The 18,601-nt window shown below is 36.3% G+C and overlaps 1 protein-coding gene and 1 pseudogene across 2 annotated transcripts; one reads left to right on the forward strand and one right to left on the reverse strand.

Annotated features, from left to right (window-relative positions):
- The first annotated feature begins 2,119 nt into the window (after positions 1-2,119).
- On the forward strand, positions 2,120-5,449 carry LOC132850347 (spermine oxidase-like; annotated as a pseudogene).
- Positions 5,450-5,702: 253 nt separating this feature from the next.
- Positions 5,703-17,767, reverse strand: vil1 (villin 1). 2 transcript variants are annotated; one of them, XM_060876822.1, is made up of 20 exons: positions 17,618-17,767; positions 15,111-15,213; positions 14,922-14,996; positions 14,618-14,814; positions 13,350-13,458; positions 12,799-12,909; positions 12,435-12,637; positions 12,220-12,298; positions 10,857-10,955; positions 10,523-10,676; positions 10,325-10,425; positions 9,565-9,702; positions 9,291-9,449; positions 8,569-8,748; positions 8,232-8,377; positions 7,976-8,120; positions 7,528-7,716; positions 7,352-7,420; positions 7,116-7,274; positions 5,703-6,567 (listed from the first exon to the last, which is right to left on the reverse strand). In XM_060876822.1, exons 2-20 carry the CDS (start codon positions 15,189-15,191, stop codon positions 6,454-6,456), a joined length of 2,508 nt encoding a protein of 835 aa, XP_060732805.1. In that variant the 5' UTR covers positions 15,192-15,213; positions 17,618-17,767; the 3' UTR covers positions 5,703-6,453. The 2 variants fall into 2 exon arrangements, with proteins under 2 accessions (XP_060732805.1, XP_060732806.1); XM_060876823.1 differs by having other exon boundaries at positions 15,111-15,199; positions 17,620-17,760.
- Positions 17,768-18,601: the final 834 nt, after the last annotated feature.

An 18,601-nucleotide genomic window follows, 5' to 3' on the forward strand; every position in this document is an offset into this window, starting at 1 on the left:
TCAGCGTCCTCAGAAAATACAGTCGCTGCTATGCCTTCTTCACCAGGGATGTTGTGTTTACAGTCCATGCTTTGGGTTGATGGTCAGTCATGGGTGTATAGCAAGTAGAGCAAAGGTCTCAGCACCAACCTTGTGGTGCTCTAGTGCTGAGAGTCAGAGTGGAGGAGTGATCAGATCTCAAGGTTCAGCAGTTTGAACTAAAATCGACAAACAGCATCCCTGCATATGTTCCTGAATTTAACATATGAACATCTATGTTAATGGCGTGGTCCGTTGACCTTTTAGCTCTGTATGCAAATATGGTTATACAGCACATGCACACACATTCATTTACATATTCAAATAATAGTAGGGTGTGTAACTATCGAAGAAAAGAAGGCACTAAAGAAGAAACATCAAGTTCTACCTTTAAATTTGTGCTTGTGTTAAAAAAGCAAAGTAATGAATAATTATTTACATAAGAATTCTTTGTATGGCTTGTATATTAGTATTAGTATTTTTACCAGCAAAATTTCCATATGCTTTACTGTACATTAAACATTTATTTGGCATAACAATCATTACAATGATATTTCATAGGTCCTTGAAATAACTAAGGGACTGGAGTGAAACTGTAGATTCATCAAATATTTCAGCAGAAATTTAAGAATGTAAGAAAGACAATGCTGTGAAAAAGCTGCCTATCAACCAAGGGAGTCAGTTAAACTGCTGAAGAGACATTCCCTTTGCTGTTGCGTGAAACAACTGGATGTGAGTAGATTTTTTAGTGTGGAATTATTAACCACCTACATTGCTTAGTGAGATATAAACAAAATCATAAAAGACATTCACTGCTCACCAGTGTGATTATTGCTTTTAAAACAAGAATGCGTTTTCTGTCATGTCTGAAGACGCCAAGATTTTGGTTGTGGGTGCAAGATTTCAGGTTTGTTTGCAACAGAGTTTACACAGAATGGTGCAAAAAATCCCAAAACAAATAAAAAAACATCCTGTTGTTGAGAGAAATCTGAGGAGAATAAATAAAATGGTGTGAGCTGACATCAAGTAGAATATTAGAATAAGATCAGATGATTTTGATTTTGTGATCATTAACTGTTCAGATTCAGTAAGTCCGTACTCATGCCTGTTTCCTGTTCTTGTTCCCGTTCATTCTGATGTCTGATGTGAGCATTAACCAAAGCTCTTGACATCTATCTGCATGATTTTAGGCACATGGCTGCTGTGTATAGGTTTTCCTTTTAATTTGAAGGTTGCCTTTAGAAAATGATTTTGAAGAAATGTCACATTTATTTAACCCACACTTCCTGTTTGCACTGCATGACATATTAATTGATCTCCCTGACATTGGTGTTGCTAATCCAGATTTAAACATTTCTGTCCCAAATTGATATTATTGGTATATTAACCTGCTTCTGAATATATGTGTTATGACTCTTATTTACACTATAAACCTATAAACACATGAGGTATATTTATTAGCCTCAATCTGTTATGGGATGTGGTTAAGGTGTTGGGCTACTGCTCGGAAGGTCATGGGTTCGAACCCCAGGTCCACCAAGCTGCCACTGCTGGGCCCCTGAGCAAGGCCCTTAACCCTCAGTTGCTCAGTTGTAAGTCACTCTGGATAAGGGTGTCTGCTAAATGCCGTAAATGTAAATGTAAATCTTACAACATGCATGTCAAACACATGCTCCTGCCAAAATGTATAGAGACCAACATAAGGGCACATGGAGGAAAGAGTTACTTGCCCTCTTGTGCATACACAAACTCACAGATACCCCTGACTGACTTTGAGAGACTTCTGTACAGTGGTGTTTAAGCAGAGGAATCAGTCATTGGTAATTTAAGATTTTGCAAAGCCAAATAAACATATGTTTATTATTTTACAGTTATTATTACAGTCATACAAGAAGATTCCTGAGGAGGTTCCTTGTGTTTCTTTGGTTAATGGATTTTAAATGAAAGTTTCACTAATGTGACTGTAAACAGGAATCTCTAAGTCCTGGAGTGTTAGAGTTCAGCACAGTTTGGAGCTGTACTAGTGTAAAGCAGATTTACAGAAAATTTCCAGGATTAATAGCCATTAAATTGTACATTGGACCACAGATAATAAGTAATAATGAACTTTCTATTTGTAAGCCGTAAGATGCTTCATGTTGAACTAAGGCGTGGATTGGCATCATGTGACCTTACTGCATTATAATAGACGTATAACAAAGGTGTATTTTAAACCGGCATTAACTCACCGGAAGAGCACAAAGTCAGTTAAACTGCTGAAGAGACAACACCTCTGCTGTTGCGTGAAACAAATGGATGTGAGTAGATGTTTTAGTTTGGAGTTATTAACCACCTACACTGCATAGTGAAATATAAACAAAATCATAATAGATATTTACTGCTCATTAGTGTGATTACTTCTTTCAAAGCGAGAGTACATTTTCTGTCATGTCTGAAGACGCCAAGATTGTGGTGATTGGTGCAGGATTTGCAGGTCTGGCTGCAGCAGCCACTTTGATCAAGGCTGGATTTCAGGATATCAAGATCCTTGAAGCTAAAGATCGTGTAGGAGGAAGAGTTTGCACTACTAAACCATTTACAGAGAACATTATCGAACTTGGTGCTAACTGGATCCATGGGCAGAAGGAAAATGACCTTTACAAACTAGCAAAAAAACATAATCTACTAGCTGAAAAAGCTTTGCGTGACAGTTCTGAAAGTTCTCAAGACTACTTTTTTTAAAGAGGATGGAAAACACTTGCCAGATGAACTTGCTGATGGGGTCACCTCTCTATTTGAGAAACTTACCTCCAAGGCATTTGACTCAGAGTTGCCAAAAAAGTACAGAGACCTTACTTTGGGAGATTACCTTGATGTGTCCTTTGCTGAATCACCTTTAGCTAATAAAGAAGATGGATCAAGAATTTTTGAATGGTGTAAACGAAATGAATGCACAGATGAGGCTGTATCTTCTTTGTTTGAAGTGTCTGCATCTCAGGCTAGTGAATATATTGCACCAGGTGGGGAGTTTTTTAATTGCCTAGGTCCTGGGGGCTATCAAGCAATTTTAGATCTTCTTCTGAATGGTCTACCTACAGGAACTATTCTCAACAATACAGCAGTGAAAAGCATCCAGTGGGACTTGAAAGCAAGCTCTGAGAGTGACGAGGATGAACAGAACCATGCTGTTCAAGTGATCTGTGAAAATGATCAGATCTTTGATGCTGATCATGTGATTGTGACTGTATCTCTGGGGGTTTTAAAACAAAAAGCAAGAACAATGTTTGAACCTGCCTTACCAAAATCAAAGCTGGATGCTATTGAGAGGCTCGGCTTTGGTACCGTGGACAAGATCTTCCTGTGTTTCAGTGAAAGATTTTGGCCAGAAGACTGTGCAGGAATCCAACTTGTGTGGGACGAGGGACCTGAAGATAAGGCAGTCTATAGCAGTCAACATGAAGAGGATACCTGGAAAAAGACATGGTTTAAAAAGATTTCTGGATTTGATGCAGTGGCCCGTCATCCTACAGTGCTCTGTGGCTGGATCACGGGCAAAGAGGCTCTTCATATGGAGACATTGCCAGACAGTGAGGTTCAGGACACTTGTGTAAGGTAATATCATGTGTCATGCTGTCCCACTTGGCTTGTTTTATTAGTTTGAAAAAAAAAAATCTAAAAATGTGCATTTTCTTTGAAGATTGCTCAGGTCTTTCACTAGCTGGCCTGTTCCTGATGTGTCCAAAGTTCTGATCACTAAGTGGGGTCATGACGCTAATGTCTACGGCTCCTATACATTCATTCCCAAGGGGGTGAATGGTGTGACAAATCAGAAAGCACTAGCACTACCTCTTCCTCTACAGACAAAAGCTTCAGACACAGAGGTACCTATCTTTCCTTTAGTACTGCTGCTATTAATACATTTTATTTAATGCAAACCTTTTTGAAATTCTATGTACTGCTTATTATTTCAGAGGTGTTTTTGCTGTTATAACAGACTCCACTTTTTTGACTAAGGTTCCTTGTAGAACTAATTTGGTCTCGATAACATTCCCCATTATAAAGTGGTTCAACTTGGAAACTAAAAAGGTTTTTCTACCATTGAAGGGTGTTATGAACCTATTCAGTGCTACATACCTATAGCTTCTACAAGTACTGTAGATCTTTGGTCTTATTGATGTAGCTGCTCATGTTGCCTTAAGGCATGGAATGGTATTATGTGACCTTGCAGCAGTATAATAGACAATATAATGAAGATGTCAAGTCAAGCTTTTTTTCTCTTTAAACCGGTTAAACTGGTGTTAACAGAATTAACACAGTAGAACACCAAAAGCAGTGTTCAGCAGTAGCTCTAGCACACATTTTTTGTCTTTTTCCGAACTAGTTAATGTTAATTTTAATGTTAATGTGAATAGTCAAGGCAGTGATCAATGGTTAATTATCTAAGAAAATTGTTATCACTAACAACAGTAAAACAGAAATATTGGTTACAATGTTGGAAATACTTGTATGTAGCTATCTTTGGTTGAATGAGTTACACATTGCACCTAATACTGACTATTAGTATGCTGGATGATTGTGTATGTGTGTGTTTGAAGCCTCTGCAGGTGCTGTTTGCAGGTGAAGCCACTCATGAGAACTTCTACACCACCACCCATGGAGCCTATCTATCTGGGCTCAGAGAAGCAGAGAGACTCATTAAACTGTACAATAATTAAGCCATTAAGGAATCTGTCCATAGAGAACATTAGCTTTTTTCTAAAATTTTTTTAATTAATTAAGTTCTTCTTGATGCAAGGAAAATACAAATTATTTTATTGGTTGCATTTATTTTCAAAGGTTCAGTGAAAAGATATAAGAAAAATCTTAGACAACAGCAGGACGTTTTATAAAGGAAGTGTTCCTGTGTATAAGATTCTAGTTATAAGAAAATAATTCTACTGTATACCACCAGGTGGCGCTATTGTAAAGCTCACTTTTACTTGTAATATTATTGTTAACAGCAAGATTCACAGTATGTATGACCCTAAATTCACCATTTTGTCATTAAAACACAAAATAAACAAGGTCTCAGCCAATAAGGTGGGAAATTAAATTAAGCAATAATCAAATAAAGCAATAAAATAGTTGAATACTTAAAGACAGAGAAGGAGGTTTGTAACTAAATGTCAGGGTGGTAGATTTTCAAGAAGTTGTTTGAGGAAATAGATTAGCAAAGCTGCTACAATAAGAGCATTGAACGGTTTGAGCGTGTTGCAGAATTACTGGATTTGGTGAGTTACAGCAAAGCTGCTCACTATGTTCTCTTTTCTAACACTTAATCTCATGAAACACTTTACTTATTGGTGAATATTTTCAAGTTCTGTTCAGAAAGTAAATACAAAAGTGTACATTGCTACTTCTCAGTTATTACATGGGGTATGTTATTATATTGTATGGAGTGCTTGTTATTTAACCAAACTTTTCCTTAACGTTCTTATTATTAAATGAAAATACTGTTGACATTAGACATATTATATATATGTAGTTGACACTCAAAGACTTGATATTTGCTTTTCTTTTGCATACTATAACAAATATAGGTTACACTTGTTTATGATTATGTCTTTAGCCTGGATTTTGTCTTACTGTCGATGAACTCTATGTACATTTGACTACATGTGTTATCTAACCTACATGTATAATAAAACTAGGTATAAAAGAGCATGTTATGAGCGTGTGTGAGGTCCTTTAATGACTGATATATGTTAGTAACAAATAAAACAATACAGACTGTCAGGCTTATACAGCACATGCACACACATTCATTTGCACGTTCAAATAATAGTAGGGTGTGTAACTACGAAAAGAAGGCACTAAAGGAGGGACATCATGTTCTATCTTTACTGTAAATCTGTGCTTGTGTTAAAAAAGCACAGTAATGAATAATTTTTTACATGAGAACATTTTGTATTATTACTATATTGGTAGTAGTATTTTACTGGCAGTTGTATTGGAAAATTTGTATATCTTTTACTGTACATTAAATATTTACTTGGCATAACAATCATTACAATGACATTTCATAGGTCCTTGAAATAGCTAAGGGACTGGAGTGAAACTGCAAATTCATCAAATATTTTAGCAGAAATTCATGAATGTCAGAAAGACAATGCCGTGAAAAAGCTGCCTATCAACCAAATAGTTTTTCTTAAATAGTCTATTAAATTTCTATCCATTTATCACATATCTAATTAAACAATTTATATAAAATTCAAACTAGTCAAAAAGATTTATTAGTTTCAAATTTTCCCAAAAAAAGTAATTGCATTTAAGTTATTTTATTTTCTATATGATACTTAACATAAAGTGAACATAAACAAACAGATTCCTACTTTCACAATAGGGGCAAGTCATGTACACTGTTGTGTAATGTCAGTGCCTGGAAAATACACTTTCATGATGATTCCTGTTGTATCTCTAAAACAGGCCCTTCTCTTTCTTCAGGTTCTTTTGTTTCCACAAGGGCATGCAGTAGAAATCCATCCGTGCAACACCCAAGACTAAAGCAAAATCGTCTTCTGAGAGATATTCCTGAGGACAGAGACAAGTAGGACACCATCTTGTTGTCAGAAGGACAGTTAAATGTTTATTTTTTCTCTAACAAAAGCCCACACAGTCTAAGTACAAGTGCAAAGCAAGTCACAGCTTGCGCTCATTCTGAAACATAATTGTTCCCATCATAACAACTAATTCACAGGGACTTGAATGGCATATTTTCTAAATAATATAAGTCTAATATAAAAAGAAATAAATATGTTCTGCTATTTAGCCATTTATTTAAAATTTATGGAACGAGTCTTTAGTGTCAGAGCTTTGCCAAGTTCTGTATGTTTTCTGCTATCGGGACAGTTTTCGGGAGAGAGGACACAAGAGGACATTGCAATATTCTGTTTATTGTTAACATTACTAGTGCTGTTTATTTAATTAGACTGTTTATTGCTGCTATAATGTAAATCATAACAGGAAATAGTGTAGGATGTGTTGGTCATCAAGAAAGAAATATTGAAATAAATCATTTGTAGATATAATGTTATAAAACAAAACTTTCACATTTATCAGTTATGGGTATATGCAAATACCTCTCTTCTGGCAGGGTCGACACCTTCAGGCAGGCTCTCTACTGAACAGTTCACCAAGTTTGCTGCTGGATATTGTGGCAGTGTACTGGGGGACATGGGGGACATGGAAACCTTTCCAGAATTCACTTGGTGTGAGTTGGTGTGGGAGTTTGTCAGGTCCTAAATTTACAACACTGTTTAGTTTCAGATGGTCACCAGAGAACAAGTTTAATAAAGAAAAATACATGATAACCCACCACTGTAATCTTAATAACCTCTGTTGCATCTCCAAGCTCAGACTTCAGTTCCTCATAGGACTTTCCACCCTGAGAGAAAATTCAGCTTGAAATTATTACTCAACTGAATTATTTTCAACTCATGTATCATGCAATACTAATCATAGCAAATTTTAAACATTTTCAAATGTGCATACACTCCACATGTGAGGGTCCCAGGCAAGAAACCAGCCGGTGAAGGTCGGTGGCTCGAACCCCTGCTTGACCACTATGATTGGGGTGTCTGAGTCACGTACAGCAGGATGGCTTTTCAGGTACTCTTGTGCTGTAATAACAGAATCCTTCTTCTCTTTGTCATTTGATCGTTTACCAATCCACAAGAATATCTGATCAATGGAGAAGAGTTTATTTTTGGTTAATTAACAAATCAAAATTGTATACAAACATGGACTCAAAGCTTTTTAAGTACAGGATTTTTACAAAAAGAATTTTCCTTTTTCTTTTTTTTGTGTTAATGGTAATAGAACCAAATACTCATACCCATGACCTTTGGATGAAATGGACATTGGATCTATCATTAGCAGTACATAGCATGAGTTATATTCTGTGATGTTGCTGAATGTTTTTGGGGAAAGGACCACTTACCTCATCCCAGGTATCTAGCAACATGATGTCATCCTCATCCAAGTCAGTCTGGTTAAAGTTTGTAATTTCAGTTGCAATGAATGTGCCAGTCTGATTAGAGCACTCAAAGAGGCGGGGAGTGATCTGAGTGGTTTCATCCTGCAGTCTAGTCATGGGAACCAAAAACAGAGCTTAATTAAAATGTCAGATATTAGGAATATCTGCCTATATTTGACTATTTTACATCATTTCTTTATATAAAATAAAATAATATAACCTTTTGCCACTGGCATACTGAGACTTTCCGCCAAGGTTAACCCAGAATTCAGCAGGTTCCTGACCCTCTGCTATGACCTGCTTCTCTCTCTTGGAAATGATGTCAGCCAGAGATTTAGCCATCTCTCTTTCATCCCCACTACATCCCTACAGAAAAAGAGCATCATGTGACTATACTTAGAGTTTATTATTAAGTTATCTTCAATAACTGTTTTGAGTTGTGGTCAATTGTGCCTAGAACACTCTCCATGTGAAAACTTCATCACAGCCACTGTACAAACACTTGTACACACTCATTTTCAGTTAGGGTCAATTAGCTGGCTGGCATTGACACCGACCTTTCCATACCACAGGAAGCAACAGTTGGGGGTGCTGAGCACAAACACGTCATTAGAGTTGAGTGAGGAAGAGCGAGCAGCCACCTGGACTGCACGTGTGTTGAACTCATTTGAGCCATGAATGTGGAACAGTCTTGGTCCTGATGGACCATAAGAGGAGTCATCTTTAGCACTGCCTTCCTATGAATTGACAGGATACAATTAAGACTACATACAGCCAAAAAGAGATAAAAGATATAAAATATATACATAAAAATACAATATACACAAATGTATATAAATTATCTAAAATTTTCAAACGGATTGGAGGCTATGACCTGATGGAGGCTATGATTTGAATATTTAGTCACAACAAATAAAACAAATTCTACATTGCCAATGCACATGTTTTTGCCAACAATACCTTTGCTATAATTTCTGAATGCTTATACAGCAGTTAAACATCAGTTAATAGTAAATAACATAATTCGGCCTTTAGCCTCATTTCTACAGCTGAATCATACCTGTGCTGAAAATGCTTGTGTGACATTGCTTGATGTAACTGTTAAAATTAATTAAATATTTTAAAGTGTTTTAGTGCAAATGCAGAGGGAAGTAGTATAGCTGTTGAATCAGTACAATCTACTGCAGTTAAAGATAGATTTTTGTGTACCATAGGAAAAAGAAGACGTTCTCATACGAGTCATGGTGGTATTGACAACCACCAAAAGGCTTATACCTACCTCATAAATAACCATCTTGCCCTTGAAAATGGCCATAAGGTGCATGGGCTCCTTCCCCATAGGCACTCGAACTTGCACTGGTTCCCCATTATACTTCTGGTCCAGAATGACTGCTTGATATGCAGATGCTGTCAGTTCTGCTGTGCTTGCATGACGACCCTGAAGCAATGCATTAAACGTACAGTCTGTAAAAGGCTTGCACAAATACGACTGAACAGAAAATGCGAAAAACAATATAATGAACATTGCACTGTGAAATAACATTCACACATACTTGCCACATGTACAGGATGTAGTATATTTTGTTGTTGACTTCATATTTATAGAGAATGAGGTAGCAGTCACCACCATAGAAGTGCCCCAGCCACTTTCTGTCTACAGAAACTAGTTCATTGTCCTGTATTCTCCATACCTGTAAGACAAAAAGGACATCTTGTTTAAACTGCTTCTGTACTGATTTCACAACTGTGTTTAACACACATCAACTTCCCCTTGTGCTAATGGCACATGACACTTATGTAATAATGAGAATGAAGACACTAACATGATACAGTCAGAACAACCTGACCTGTTGTTCCGCAAGATACAAGAAAGATCTGTATCTGCATCCACACTCATGGTGGAATGAACTTAAAGTTGAATATTCTTAGACCCTGTTTTATTTGTACTACGGTGTTTGGCTAATATTTAGCTGGAAGTACTGTATCTGTTAAATACTGCAAAAATAAGTAAATCAAATATAACACTCCAGAAATAATTATTATCAGCTAGTGGATTATGTATAGTAGACACATAATATTCTGTGTCTAATACTGTATTCTAATTCTTTACTTCTGGAGAAATATGTAATCCACAGACTTTTGTACATTGAAAATAATGAATTATAAGAAATTAAACAAATATATTCTAACCCATTAATTTTTGATGTCACAAATTACCCAGTCACTTTCTGGAAAATTCAAAACTTAAATAAAACAAGAAAAAAGTTAACTTTTACTGAAGATTTTACTGAAGATCTAGTAATATTTTTTCACCTCAGCCTCACCGGACCCATCATCCACCATTTTCTGCTGAGCTGCTATATCAGGCCTGGCATGCATTGATGTGGCATCAAACTTTACCTGTTCAACTTTGGCTACAGAGAAAAATATTTATAAGCATATAGAATTTTTGGTTAGAAATGTACTCTAGATATTATTTTCTGTTCAGTAACTAAGCTGCGTTTTTCTTACCTATTTTCCCTACAGTATGTGTTGTGCCCAATCCAGTAGTTTGACCCTTCACTGTCCATTTCTGGAAGAGTTGCTTAAACACCGCAGACTCCGAGCCATCATTTACTGTCTCCACATATGTAGACGGAGGATAATTTTTGGCCTTTTTGTATGCCTGAATATATAAAAAATGTAACGTAAACAATAATGTATACCACATGTCTTTGGAAAGTATGGAATTGGTATTTAATTGTGGAAAATCATTTTAAAATGAAATTTGAATTTGCAAACACACTACAGTATATGAGTCAGTCATTTAGATTTTAAGGTCACAATGCTCAGATGTGTTTCTCACCTCAGCTTTCTCTAGTGCTTCTGACCTCTCCCTTTTGGATGACTTCCGGCCTTTCCAGATAAAGATACGCAGTCCACCCTGATCCAGCAAATAACAGTCCTGCAAAAAAGAATAAATATGTCTTTAATGTAATATGTAGTATGTAAGTTCAGTAATCAAGGACATTGTTCATACCATTTTATAATGTCGTGGGTGGCAGGTGCTTATCTTTTATTCAGGCAGCCTTATGGATCTTCATTGATATTTTGCAACATTTATGGTGCAAAAAATTACAATAAATACAAGTACATCTCTAAGTGTTTAATGTAAATGTGCTAATTCCTAGTTCTGCTTTCCTGTCTCGCTTCTTAATTTGTCACTATTTCTCACTACTGGCCATTTGTTCTTTTTAAACTTTGACTTTGTCTACCACAGCGCTGCTTCGAAGAAGAAGTATGTTTGTTTCAATTCCTTATCTCAGGAGACTTTCTATCTTTTGTAACTTTACAATGATCCTATCATCGATTAAGGTAGGGCTCATATCTATCTGCTTATTACTTTATGACCCTTAGACCCCTAGAAAATGCATGTGCTTATTCACACTGTTTGACTTTTATGAAGTGTTAGAGACATTTATATCACAGTGGCCTTTGCACAGGGTTGTTCCCTCCCCCTGAGTTGGTGAAGCACAGTACATTATTCTGCTGGCTAATTACACAACAAGAAGCTGTTGCAATTCATAATCCAATCCTTAAAACTATGCAAAAACACACAGCAACATTCTGTTCAAGTAGTTATTCCTTCAAAAAGTTTGTACACCTAGAATTACATTGTGAAATGTAACACACAGGGCTGTGACACTTTGTCTTGTGCAAATGAAATTGCTTTATATCTTGATCACTTTCAATTATATGAGAAATACAAGAACACCATCTATTTTCAGTATCTAAAACCTGTTGTACAATCAGCTACTGGGCCCTATAGTATGTCCTTTCTGCAGGTACAGGCGATAATCTGGCAATAATTTTAAAAAAGGGTAAAATAAATACAACATAATGAGGTGTGTAGCTGATAACAATAAAACAACATTTTGCCCTGGTATCTACATTAATAGAGCCAGCATAAGCTGGAAAATCCTGCTGTTCCAAGCCCATTTTGTATGTTATGCAATTTGTTGTTTTGCTCCAGTTATGTCATTGCAGGTGCTTAATAAATAAACGTCTCTCACGGTTACGTACATCTTTCTTCAAATTCATTATTTAAGTGTTCGTAAACAGTTAATTCACAACCACTGACTCAGTGTGAAATGAATTCTTTGCATTTTATTCAGCACTTTTTAAACGCTTTAAAACTATTTAACAGTTTAACACTCTTCGTTTCTTACCTCCGGGTTTAGAAGGTCTTGTGTTAGTGGCTTCATGGCCACTTCCTGTACTACCAGATTACCGTCAGCATCTGAAATGCTGCCCAACAGAAATAGACATATAAGTATTTATGAAGTAATGTGATTGGTATCTAGTGATATGGTCAGTGTACATTTACAGATGATATTTCTTTAAAAATAGATCTGTATGTAAAGTGCTGTTTTAATGAACTTACTGAAAGAGTTTGATGCTAGACTTTATTTTCTCATCCACCACCTCATCTGGAATGGCTTCTTTAATGGTCCTTTGTTCACCCAACACCTGTTTCATAAGTTTCATGGCCTCCTTAGAAGAATCCTCATTCTCTCCCTCCACCACTGTTACTTGTGCTCGACCGCCTCTCTCTCGGTCACGGATATCTTTTGCTAAATTCATTCCCTACATGGACATAAACATTCTATATCACTGTCACACCATAGATTGAATAGTCTTTACTGGACTTGAGCTCTTCAAATTCTTTTTGTTTTTACTGTTTAAATCTATCATATATAGCTAACATATATTGTTTATTATTTGCAGAATTAATAGTAACTCTGTACCCTTAGCCTCTCCATCCGATTGCTATTCGGGCCATTCCACTGGATTATGATGCTCCCCAGGTCCAACAGGAACACATCGCCTTTATTAAAGCTGTTCCAGCTCATATCCACCTGAGCACAGAGCAAAACAGATTTACACATAATGTCCTTTTTTATCTGAATGGTATATCCGTTAGTTGACCATTTGTTTCAAGTAGCAGATTAAATATAATTGTGTATATCTTTAACAGCCATTCATCACTCAATTGTTTCCCCTTATTTTTAAAATCACTTTTCTTTCTGGCCTGTTCTTCTGTATGTATGTATGTATGTATGTATGTATGTATGTAAATAAGTGAAAAATTGTTAAATAAAAGCCATATGAGAATCCTCAAGACATTTTTATTAACTGTAACATAAAAAAAAAACTTCCTGCATAGAAAATGTCACTAATAGCATGTTAAATCTTGTAGCAGCTCTACATATGTCTCGACAGTTTCTACTGCATTTTCTTGCATTTGGTGAAAAACTCATGAACTTCCTGTTCTTAAATGAAGTGTGAAACATCTTACCTCCCCTGCAATCACATTCTTTTTACCCTTCACATGCAGCAGTCTTTGGACATTGTACGTGTTGGTTTCTACTTGCTTCATTCCTGAAGCTACTCCACCCTTCTTATAACTGTAGGAAAGAAAACATAGTATAACTAGATTTGTAAAGTTCCTCGCGACAAACTTTGATGTTGGCTTTGACAAAGCAAGTATTCGCAAAGGCCGGTGTTTTTTGGAGGCGAGTGGACATAAGGATCAGTGTTACGTTTGGAGGCAAGTGGACAGAAAGCTAGGGTGCCAAAACATTTGAAGGCAACTGGAGACAAGCCTGTGAGGTTATCAGAATACTCTTGAGGAAGTTCCCCTGAGTGTTTTGATATTTGACATGTCAATAATGTAAAATATTTTTTGATTTTGCATATTTTGGCTGCGGGACAACCGAAAGGCCAGTCGGTACACCAAAGTTTGTTCAGAGTATCACCCTAAAGGAGCTGGCCGAGTTTGGTGTAGATAGTTCGAAAGCTTGCCGAGTTATAAACCTCCAAAGTTTATAATGGGAGTCTATGGGAAAAAAGGCCATTTTGAGACCCAGTACCGGAAGTACTGGAACTCAGATCGCTTAGAAAAGTAAAAGCAACAAACATCAGACCAGGGTCTACAACATATCCGAATTTGGTGCATGTGGCTCGAAAGCCCTAGAAGGAGTTACTCTTGATAAATTTTTGTCTAAGCTTAAATAGGAAAACAGAATGTTGGCTTCTACAAAGCAACATAATTAATGTGCTTGATTTATCTTTTACATAATAATCTAGAAGCCAAACAATTTCTGTCACAGTGATCTAAATGCAAAATTCATGGCTTGTAAATGAGAACTTTAACATGAAATCTTAAATACCTCAAATTCTCATCTTGAATTGATTCTTGACTAACACAAAGTTTAATCATTTTCAGATTGGATCACTGTAACTCTACTTTCCAATGTCCTTTCAAATGCAACAGCTTGTGCTTACAGTTTAGTGCACTTCACTGCATTATCTAAATGTTTCAATTCAAAGCTACACACCAACTCACTATCTGAGCTTTTGGTGGCTTATGATATTTGAACTCTATGCATGCCCACAATAGAACATGTCCACCACCCTAGCTCTTGTAATGTGTTTGTCTTTGAAGTTATGAAACCCCACATATTCGTTTTATTGTTGCATGCGCCTTGCATGTTTTTCCAAGTTACTCTGTACAATAGCACCTGTCTAGTGGCTAAATATAAATGTATATATGAAGTGCCTTACATGATGCCTTGTTTGAAATAGCCTAGGAAAGTGGGGCTCTCATAGCCCTGGGTCTCCCGATGTTGCACTGCAATGCCCCCCAGGTGCTCATCCATCATGGTAGTGTAAATGGCTGCAGCCCCCTGCTCATCCGCGGAGGTCGCCTTGCCCAGCCAGTAGTGAATGTCATAGGTGAAGGTGTTGTTGGTCTTTTGTGTCTGATTGAATACATGACACAGTCAGCACTCTATTTGATATTCTACAGGTTTTATTTAGTGTTTAATCATGTTCATTACTTGTTTGATATCTTGCAGTGAATACATACATGTAGTATTAAGTAGCTGTCTCCTTCATAAAACTGTCCATATGTTTTAGGTGGGCAAGGCACTAGTTCCATTTTCTGTCCATGATAAAAGAGAGATCTGATAAGTGAGATGTTAAGTGAGAAAAAACACAGACATGAAAATTTTTACCGCAATGTTTTACTCAAATAACTTGTCTGCTGAAACCTCACCTCCACTCTCCATATCTGCAGACCTGGTGTGGTTTTATTGAGGACCTTTTTAACTTCGCTCTTTACTTCGACTTGTGGCATGATGGCAACTGCAGAACCAGGGACGTGAGACAGGATTCAAGAAATTCATTACACTGATAACTGTATTTATAGGAATTAAAAGTTCCACCAAATAAGACACTCAAACTAAAATATTATGCTAACATTTTATCTGTCTTTCTCATTCCTTCCAATGACAATTCTGCTTCCATTAGTTGTAGTATAAAACTTATTCAAATAATTAGGGCATTTATTTTTACCATGATTGAGGCATTTGTGTTTTTTATCATTAGCATTTATGTCCTTAACTATTTGTATATATATATGTTAATACTAATTTAGAGACTTCCTATTTTATTAGATTATATTTATGTACCATTTTTAACAATAGGCATAGTTACAAAGCAGCTTTAAAGAATTCTACATGTAGCTTTGGATACCAAATGAACAAGCGAGAGGTGATGGTAACAATAAATACTTCATCTTATTCTAGTTGACATTATATAATGGGATTATAAATCACTATGGTACACTGATGTAGAAGAGTAAAGGCAAACAATACTGAGTGTTAAAGTGAGGTTCAGTATAGGCATATTGTGAATGATATAGTTAAAATGAGGACAAATGAGCATATTAAATCAGCAGTTATAAGGAACAAGTCTATGGTAGTTCTAATATTCATAGTCTTCATGTGGGATGATGACCAAGAGCTGAAGGTCAGAACTGCAGCAACTCAAAGCAGAAGTGAGAAAATGACTATAATCTTTAGTATTACTCTATTCTTGAAATGTATTTGCCAAGTGTAGTTTTATCAAAGTTTTTTCCATATTAGAACATAGATACTGCAGAGTTTGTGAGTCACAGGCACCAAAAAAGGTACTGAGGCTGGAAATAACCTTTTAACCTAACTTCTGCATTTACTGTAGCCCACTACTTAGTTGCACCATTATTCTGTAATTATAGTAGATGTAAATGATGGGAAAAATTGTGTTTCTATAATGTTTATTGCATAATAATAAAAATAAAAAATGGATACATGTAAATAAGATTTTGAAAATGTACTACACCAAAAAAGGAGGAAGTTGTAATCCGTGAACATCTTTCACAGGAAGTAAAGTTGATGATAAACTGAAAGCTGTAAAGTGTTACCGCAGTGTTTGTTTAGTGTGTCCCTTGTATGTGCACACACTACCCAGCTGTTTCAATATGCTGTGGCTCATACTTGCATCTCTTGTTTTTTCTCACATTGACTCACATACCCTCAGGCCTTAAAACCACAAGCAGTGGTGTTGTCCAGTCTGTTCCCTAAATGTTTTCTGTTTTTGTTAATAAAAGTAGGAGTGTTATTCAGAATCCTACATTGACTACATTCATATTTTAGAGAATGTAACATTTTGGTATCACAATTTACAGCTAAACTTTAAGAGTACATTCAAAATGTAATGCAATTCCTCTTACATAATACCAGAACCATGACATCAAGGTCAGTTTTAGGATTGTGATAACTTTTATGGTTTAATTACTCCTCCCACCATTTATACACTACAGTGTACGGCTGCAGTGACTCATTAGAATCTTTTAAAGGTTGCACTGGAAGCCTAATCTAATAAGGGAGTGACCGAGCTGCTGAAGTAATGACAGACTGACTTTGCCATGACAGCCTTAATACATTTTGCTTAATATCGTTAAATGATATTTATATAGTTCTGCCATTACTACGTTTGCCAATTGACATGATCCGGTCTGATTGCCACCTAACTGTCCTTCTGCCGCTTCCATTTTGTCATCTAATCTTTCACAACTGGACTCTAAATAAGCATAAAACTTGAGTTCTTACAAAAAAACCACATCATAATTTTATGTTAAAATCCCATATTTACAAGAGTTATATATTAGCTCTTTATGATATAGTCAAGCTCATTTAAAAAGCTTATTTTAAAAAATGTTAAAGCTAACTGTTCTCCATTTGCTATGTTACAGTATTTAGACTTTGTATCATCTGCAGCATAGCCACACCCTTAACAAATGGTGTTCAAAAGCTGTCAGTGTTGACGTTGGCATCGTTTTATTCAACACCCATCAAAACGGAGATTAATAAAACAATTTCAGAACGATGTTCCATGGCACAGACACATAATCAGCACAAAACAGAGTACTTATGGATGTAAGCACCACATACATAATCATCTTTATTTTATGATTGCAATATTGATTCAGTGGTGATGTGAACTTTTGCAACCTTAAACAGATTGGAAATAACTTCAAAAACTATTTCAGTTTTCCTGAACAAACACCCGAATCCATATGGAGGATTGGTATTCCAGTAATCTGGGGTGCATTAACATCAGCACTTATGTAATCATTCATGTATTTCTATATTTGAGTGATCATTAAGATAACTAGAAACTATTATAAATATGTTGTTTGGAGAGCACCATGGAAGTGGACTCACCTGCATAGATACACTTACCTAGAAAGAGAGAGGCAGAAGAGAAGTGCTACAGGATTGAGCAGATGGTGTCGGAGTGGCTGTAATGCTCGCTCCCTACTTTACAGCCCCTGCACTTTGCCTCTCGAACTGGCTGTGTTTTTCCAACCACTCAGGGTGATGCTTGCCTTTTATGGTTAGTGTATGGGATCTACATACAGGTGTGTGTATTGTGTGTGTGTTTTTATTGACAGCTAGTTTGTTCAGATCCAGGATTGGATGTTCAGGAACAGTTAATATTATGGTCATTGTTTGAAGCAATTTTGGATGAGATGCATTGAAGCACCAAAGTGTCAAAAAGGCTTCCTAAAGACTTACAGTTACTAACGTGAGCCCCAATAGTGAAAGCAAAAAACCCAACCAAACAAAAAACCACCCCAAAACTTTGTACTTAAATCTTGAATGGAATGCAGGAATGCATAAATGCTTAACCCTTCCCCTACCGTACACTTTCTGAACTTCCATCAAAGTTTCTTCAAGTTTAGTCTTCGATTAGATTATCTGATCGCATTAGTGCACTGGAATACATGTTATGTCATGCAGGTTTTATAAGATGATTACATGATAACACTGTTCTAATGACTAAATTTAAGTATTTCTTCACATGCACAAATGCACTCAAATGCTTGGTCAAATCTGTATCTAATGATGTAATATCAGAGTTCTTACACTACCTCTTCAAATATTAAACAAGTTTGCTTAGACCTTTTTAAGCTACACTAACATAGTTTTAGTCATTAATATCACCATGCCAATAACTGACTCGCAAAAACCTTTTTTAATTATCCCTTTTTTAACACAGATTTACAGTTCAGAAACTGTTTGCAGAATTTTTATGCATGGTTCAGACTTCATTTGGAAAAATAGTTGGTCTTGTTGTGTGTCTGTGAGATATGCAGTGCGTTTTCCACAGCTTTTGTTCTGCCCCACTCATGCAGCAACCTGAGCATGACAACACTAGATC

The sequence above is a fragment of the Tachysurus vachellii genome, chromosome 8 (assembly GCF_030014155.1).
Source record: "Tachysurus vachellii isolate PV-2020 chromosome 8, HZAU_Pvac_v1, whole genome shotgun sequence".
NCBI lineage: Eukaryota > Metazoa > Chordata > Actinopteri > Siluriformes > Bagridae > Tachysurus > Tachysurus vachellii.

Bases quoted from the DNA above. Each gene is read 5' to 3' on its own strand.
- vil1 (XM_060876822.1), bottom strand. From the start codon at position 15,191: ATGCCACAAGTCGAAGTAAAGAGCGAAGTTAAAAAGGTCCTCAATAAA. The intron at 8,378-8,568 runs GTCGGTGTCAAT...CTTTTTCTGTAG, and splicing joins GCTTCCTGTGGTATGGAAAG to GGATGTAGTGGGGATGAAAG. The intron at 6,568-7,115 runs GTATTTGCATAT...CTCTGTCCTCAG, and splicing joins TCGACCCTGCCAGAAGAGAG to GAATATCTCTCAGAAGACGA.